The 7526-nt window shown below is 37.8% G+C and overlaps 1 protein-coding gene across 1 annotated transcript in view; it reads left to right on the top strand.

Annotated features, from left to right (window-relative positions):
- The window catches only part of LOC135471768 (small ribosomal subunit protein uS10), a 9216-nt gene extending 1690 nt beyond the window's left edge, over positions 1 to 7526 (top strand). The window contains exons 2-4 of the mRNA XM_064751098.1: positions 3705 to 3801; positions 5986 to 6185; positions 7420 to 7526. Of these exons, the coding sequence (XP_064607168.1) occupies positions 3705 to 3801; positions 5986 to 6185; positions 7420 to 7476 (354 nt within the window). The 3' untranslated portion in view covers positions 7477 to 7526. The remainder of the gene's footprint in view (positions 1 to 3704; positions 3802 to 5985; positions 6186 to 7419) is intronic.

Raw genomic sequence — 7526 nt, 5'->3', positions numbered from 1 at the left:
GCATTGAGATTTGCTTCTCTGTTTCTGAATTGCCTTCATTACACCACTTTGTAATGAACACGTGGTTTCGGTCACAGTCCGGAAGCTCTTGGACCCCCTATAGCATTTGAAATACCATGCCTCGATATAAGGATGAATGAGGGGGATCGGAAATCGTCCTCATGGATTTTCAGCCAGAAGATGGAAAATATGCCTCCCCCTTACAGATGTCAAAGGGATCAATCAATCCTCTCCATTGATCGCCTTATGCTTGGCTCATCTAACCTAGAATTGTGCGGTATTTTTGACGGCTTTCTGTATTCCTTGGGGGGGGGGGGGGGGGGGGGGCGTCGCGGAGAGGTGTATAGGAATGTTTTCTTCATTTTAAGAATCAGGTTTGATCGTGTTTGAAAGAAAACTAGTACAAAGAATTTTCATATATATGTCTTGATTTTAATAACATTTTTTGGATTGATTTTGACATATTAGTGTTAATTAAAATATTAATCATGAAAATACAGGTGATATTCTATGTATTCACATATTACGTCACTCTCATAAGTGTAGGTGACTGGACTACAATGTTGCTTCCCTGAGAGGTTTCCTCCTACCATGATGCTGGTCACGGTCATATAGGTGAAATATTCTTGAGTACGGCATAAAACACCCATCCATCACTCTCGGTCCAGGATAGTAAACTCCTCCTTGAATGTCCATTTGTTAAAAGGTTTTTGATGAATTGTCTCAGGCTTTTTCGAAGTCATTTTTCAAACCATGTGGGTCCTCAAACTCCTCAGAGGTGTGAACATTTACTTGGAATCATGAAACGAAACATTTCATTGGTCACGCAATTTTCGCTGATCCAATGATTGGTCACATTAAATGTAAGTAGTCTATGCTTTACCGACATCTTTGATCAGTTCTTTTTCTATGTAAACCAGCATAAATTTGTACGGATTTTCCTGCAAGTAAAATAAATTTAGTTATTTGTAGCCTAATGAAAGGACGTTGTACTTGCCAAGACATTAAATAATCGTTCCCCTGGATTTTACATGGTGATCGAAAATTCATTCCCTTGAATTTACATTTAGGAGATTGACAGGCGATTGGCCGGTTCGATCGCCTCTTATTTCGATGCCTGAATATCCATCCTCAAGGTTGTGACGAAGAAGACCTATACTGCCATTGTAGCACAAATTTAGTTTTTGGATCGCTTCGATAGTTCATATATATATATATATATATATATATAAATTACTTTCCCGTTGAAATACCAATCTGAGCTATGTGAGTTGTGAAATATTTAGGCCTACTCTAATACCACGTGTATAAACTTAAGCAGTGTTTTTTATACATTCACAAGAGTAATGAGGCCTGTAGGCAGCAAGGTGAAAAGGTGGTGGGGTCGCACATAGGCAAGCAGAACAACTAGCCCAGTCAAATTATAGGAGAGGGTTTTAGGGGCTGCTCATGCCCCGGAAGCTCGCGCACTTTAAGGACCCCTTTGTTGTCATATGACTGAAAAAATTGTTAAATACAACGTATAACCCAAAGCACACACTCACTCATTATGAGATTCCAGACGTCCGTAAACATGTTCTGAATGCCTTTTCACCAGTGAAAGTAAATAAAAACAGAGGTATGGAGCCATTAACTTGAAAATATTGAAAATCTGTGTGCTAAGATTGAGATCATTTGAACAGGAGTTAGAAGCATCCACAAAATCACAAAAGGGAATTCCTGTACAGCATAATGATAAAAACCTAGGAAGGCTGAAGTCTATATTCTTACCTTCTTTGTGATAGAAAGCATGCAGGGGATGGCTTCATAAAACATTAGCTTCGTTTGTAAGTATTATTGCCTTGCTCTGAAAATATGCCATGAAATATTCACAGAGTTTTGCTTGGTGCTGGAGGATAATAGGCCTTCCGGAGGAATAAATAGACATGAGTTTTCACTCTGAATGCTGAGTTACATTGTCTAATTCTGTAATTAAAAAATTTCAGATAACATGACAACACGAAAGCTTTTCATCAATGTAAGAATATAAATATCGTCATGCAGGCATGGCTTCATAAAACACTAACATCGTTTGTAAGAATTATCGCCTTGCTGAAAATATGCCATGAAATATGCTCTGGGTTTTGCTGGGTGCTGGAGGATAAGAGGCCTTCTGGAGGAATAAATAGACGTGAGTTTTCACTCTGAATGCTAGTTACATTGCTTAATTTTGCAAAGTACAAAATTTCAGATACCATGATGACATGAACGCCTTTCTTCCCGAGGTTAATATATCAGACCAATAAAACTGTAGTACAGTGTTTTGACAAATTAAAAGAAATGTTTTAACGTCCAGTTGAAAAAAAGTGAAGAAAGCTTCGACATAATCCCCCCCGGTAGCTGTTTCAACTCTCCTCATCATTCCTAGATCACGTTTAACCTAAAAAGAGTTTGTGGTGAATAGGAGGCTATTGTGCCATTAACAAATGGAATATACCTGGGATGTTGCAGGCGAGCTGAGAGGTAAGAGCCAACATTGACACCTGTTTTGGACTGCAGCCATTATTCAGAAAGGATTCATTGACTGAACATGAAATGGTGTAGGGATTACCATTGGCAGTTGTAATTACCCTGTCGGCACAGTATAAAGAGAGGAGTTGAAAGTCGCCTAGGGCTAACTATTATATGACAAGGCCCAAGGAGACGTTGATGTCTATATTCAGCAGTAGAGCGTCCGCTTTGGCGGGGCGGTAGATCCAGGGTCAATCCTGGGATCGAGTCACACCTAAGAATTTAAAAGAGGAAGTTGTAACTTCCTCCCTAGGTGTTCAGCGTGAAGGGATAGTGAAACACAACTGGTTGACCCGTACCAGTATAGTGGCTCAGTTGGGGTGGCTTAATTGCCTTCCGTCTTCGTGAAGCAGCACTCGATAAAAGAGTGGTGGAAATCCATCCTGCAACAAGGAGGCACATTACATGAACTCTAAAGATTCCTTCGTCGTCATATGACTGAAAAATTGTTTAGTACGACCTTAAACCCCAAGCAGTCAGTCACTCAATATTTTCAGCAATATCTGATATTTACAGGCATCATCATAAAATAATAACTAAACATCGAGTCGGTCCATTCCTTAAAGCTTTGTGTATGGGTGATCCATTGAGTCCTGTGCTACCAATAGTTTCTTGGAACTATCCACAGCGTGGACATAACCCATCAGAACATGGCTTACATACAACCCCATAACAAATTTTATAAACAAGTTTTTCTTGTTCCTACAAATCAAAACTCATGAAATGGTGAAAATACCTTGATTACTGAAGAATGTAAATACTTTAGTTTTGTTTGTTGGGGGGAACTTAAATATGATTACCATTCTCATCCTGTTGCTCTGCTGTCTTTGCACAACTACAGTTACATGCACCAATGGAATCTTTTGATTCTATAAAGTTTTAAGTTACGAACGTAAATCTGTGACTCTTCAGGTGTAGTAAATATACTCAACAGTAATGTACACCAAAACAATTTTGTGTTAATTGTTGAATTTTACAGCACGACACTTTTCGTGAATTACCCTTACCTACCCAAATACCCATGAGCAAAATATCCAGAGAACAGATCCTTTGCACGACTCTATATTAGAGAAAACTTTTGTGGTTACAATAAGTTAATGACCTGCCTTTCATTTCCAGTGTGATTTTAATACACACTTTGTTTTAACCTGCAGGCTTATAAGGATTCTGGCAAAGTTCCCACTGAGGAGGCTCAGATTCATCGTATCCGAATCACTCTGACAAGTCGCAATGTAAAAAGTCTTGAAAAAGGTATGCTTATGCAAGCCCTATAATTGCATTACATTAGCCAGTCCGACAGATGGGCTCATTTACTATTATCATGTTTCTAAATTGTTGCTTTCGTATTGGCTTTATTATAGGTCCAAGACCTGCTGTATTTGCCCAAGGAAGACTATTGACCAATACAGCCTGCCAAAGTCCAGTATGACACATAGCACCTATAACAAGGCTGATATGAAAATAACCATTTAATGACATTTTTTAATGACGTATTATTATGTATGAAATATTAATGTTTTTAAATAAGAAACAACACATGCTCGAAAATATATCATGATTCTGGCCTCCTGTAACAACTGTGTTTCCAAGATGTAATATGCCAAAACATATAAAAAATACACCAGTTATGCTGATACGGGACTCCTAGGTCGCCATATGAGTATGTGCCAGGAAAATTGACGGGGCCTTAATAGAAGTGTGTTCTGTGGACAAAGTGAAAAGCTGTACTCATGTTTGATGTTAATAACTATTTCAAAAGCTGTTGACAAACTATGATCAAGAGCTTTCTTCTGTACCTGATATATGCATGGCCATATTTAGAAAAAAAATTGTTCTTTTCCCAAAGTGTGTAACATAGTGTCTCATATTGCTTGATAGACCAAAAACTTTCAGTTCAAATTCTTCATACTGAATTTCACTTCTTCAAATTTTAGATAATGAAGATTTATCACTACATGCAAAAAACAGTTCTAAAAGGAAAAATAAAAATCTACCCCTGCTGGGAATTAGTAGAGGACTTCTAACATTTATGGGCTCATGCACTTTTATATTATAATATAATCTTTGCAATTCGAAACATTGACATGTAATACACGTAAATCATTTAAGGCTAGTTTGTGTGACACATTCAACGTTGTACGATAACAGCTAGCTCTGTATGACTCTGATTACGTACACTATCACAGCCCTGTTTTGTTCTATAAGCTTAACTTGAACACTTCAGTACTTCCCTGAGAACACTAATGCTGTCTGCCAAAAAATTTAACCAATTTCCACCAGGTTCATGCTTGTGTGTATTTTCTTGTGATGACACATAGGAACACCTATGTGGAATTGATAGCTGAGACGACTGGAGGTACAGAGACACATTGGGTGAACAGCATTAGTGGATCCCTATTGAGTACAGTATGGAAAGTACAGAGCTGTTAAAAAGATAAGGTTATGGGACGAGACAGGGCTATGATAGTGTATATAATGTCAGCCCTGCAGAGATACATAACACCATGGTTTGTGCAAAGAGTCCAGAAGGTTTACAAAGATCTTGATCTTCCACCATAGTCTTGTGGTCTTAACATTTTCTAACACTAGTGAGTTTGTCTTCGGTCAGTTGTGGGGTTTTGGGCTCCAAAACTACTTGGTAAATTTCCACAAAGATCTCAAAACATTTGCAAGTCCAAACAATAAAATTAAAGTGACACAAAATAAAATATATCTACGTATGACTAATCCGGTCAGAGGGTTTTTTTTTTTGTACATTAAGGTTCAATTGGCACATTTTTGTGATTCCAGTATCAAATTGTTTTTCACTAAGTAGCCTTTGCAGGAGAGAAAATATAGGGGAATCCCTTAGATGTATCGGTAGTTCACTGTGTCATTTCTCATTTTATTGCATCAGAGATGCAGGGCGTATACCTTTCAACATCACAGCCACATGCAACAATTTATAGATGAAATTGTCAGGTCACTTTTTGTCTTTTATGAATATTTTTCCCAGCAGTAGTGGAATGAGTCTATTATTTTCAGTGTTGGTTACAGTTTTAGTTTTAAATGTGGTCACTGTTAGGTACTCCTGCACACTCTATTTGCATTGGAATATGTATGTTCTTCGTTGACTTTGTACTTTGTTGACACCTAGGGCTACATACACCATCTTTGCCCGTGCGGGCCATAGAGGCCAACTGAGATAACATTTGCCCGTACAAAGAAGGCTGTGTGAGTCATGTGATGTGAGCTGAATAGAACATATTTGTCAACAAATACACACGTGAATATAAAGTACATGTACCGTTAAGCGCAAGATGTTTGGTTTATAAGTGACAGAATCTTGAGTCTGAACTCAAAAGTGACTGATGAAATTTTATAAAAAAAAGTACATCGTTAAATAATCAGTATGCAAAGTGAGTTGCCGTAAAAGTTTTTTTTTTTGTTTGGCAGTGTGTGCTGATCTGATAAAGGGGGCTAAGGAGAAGCAGCTAAAGGTTAAAGGCCCTGTGCGCATGCCCACGAAAATTTTGAGGATAACCACCCGTAAAACTCCCTGTGGAGAAGGATCCAAGACTTGGGATCGATACCAGATGAGGATACACAAGAGGCTCATTGATCTTCACAGCCCCTCAGAAATTGTCAAACAGATTGTATCCTTTATATTATATAGTATACATAGTGGTTAGTGGTGTCCTATTTTCTTCACCTTTTGGCTCCTGTACTGGCCTATATTATTATTAATAGTAACACTGATGAAAGATATTTTGTACAATTGCCATGTAACTAAAGGTGAATCACATTTGATTCCTTGGCTCCCACATGTGCCCACACATTTTACCTCAGCCTGTCATTTTTATCCAGAAATTGTGACATAAGGTAATGTTATAATACAGTGATAATAATCATACTTTGTAGCCTTAGTGATGCAAAATTGAAAATTACAGAACTCAAATCTGATGTGTCCCCAAACATTAATGTTGTATTATACTTGGAAACTTTGGACATACATCGTGAACATTAATTGTTAAAACTGATTACAAAAGATGTTTTGGCCCTAAAGTAAAGCGCGTGATTAATGGTTAACAAGTTAAGCCAAGTCACAAGAATGTAACTTGTACAGGAAAGCTACTAGTACATGTTGTTCTATATGCTTGTGCAAGAGGTATCCAAGGGAGGTAATTTAATTCAACTTGGGTGCTACATAGTGTGGTGACTGAATGAGCGAATAAATGGTTGGGGTTTAATACCAGGAAACAGTTATGTCTTTTGACAAGAGATTGAAAACATCCAAACTAAAAAATATGCTTGCTAACAGTTGAAATTCAAAAACATGAAATATGTTTAAAACGATGAGGGTAAATCAGTGGTCTTCAATTCTTTACATCAACTTAGTCATGCAATTGAAATAAGAATTCATTTGTGACTGTGTAATGTAATTAAAGACGTACAGCATAGAGAGAAAGACAAGAGTAGCGACAACAGTGTGATTGCTGGCAAATGGTCGCACATAACCGGTGAAATACGGCTTCTTGCTAATTTACCTCAGTGTTTTATTCTGACCGTTCATGTAAATGCTTAAATAAACCTTTTTAATAAATTACATACCCACTAGCACCATGGCTGAAGCAGAATTAGTGTAAAAGATAGGTAGTGATGTGAATTACAATTTATTAGACGTCACTGGTCTAGAATTACTCAAAAAGGATGTGTTTAACATACAATAACAGTAAAACGGGGACTAGTCCACCAGCAGAATCCTAGTTTGTGGAATATGGGTGAAGTCTATGCGTTCAATCAGAATGTCTGATGTGGGGTCTTGCACACGGAACACACGAGGTTGCGAACTCAATGCTGTAATAAAAAATGTACCTTGACTTATACCAGACCTCCATCAGCATCGAACCAGGTGTGGAAGTGGAAGTAACCATTGCTGATGCATGAATGGGAAGTAACCAGGGTCTCTCCATTTTGAAACAGGAATAAAAGTTTAA

This window comes from Liolophura sinensis, chromosome 7, assembly GCF_032854445.1.
Source record: "Liolophura sinensis isolate JHLJ2023 chromosome 7, CUHK_Ljap_v2, whole genome shotgun sequence".
NCBI classification, from domain to species: Eukaryota; Metazoa; Mollusca; class Polyplacophora; order Chitonida; family Chitonidae; genus Liolophura; species Liolophura sinensis.
This window is presented reverse-complemented; position numbering and strand designations above follow the sequence as displayed.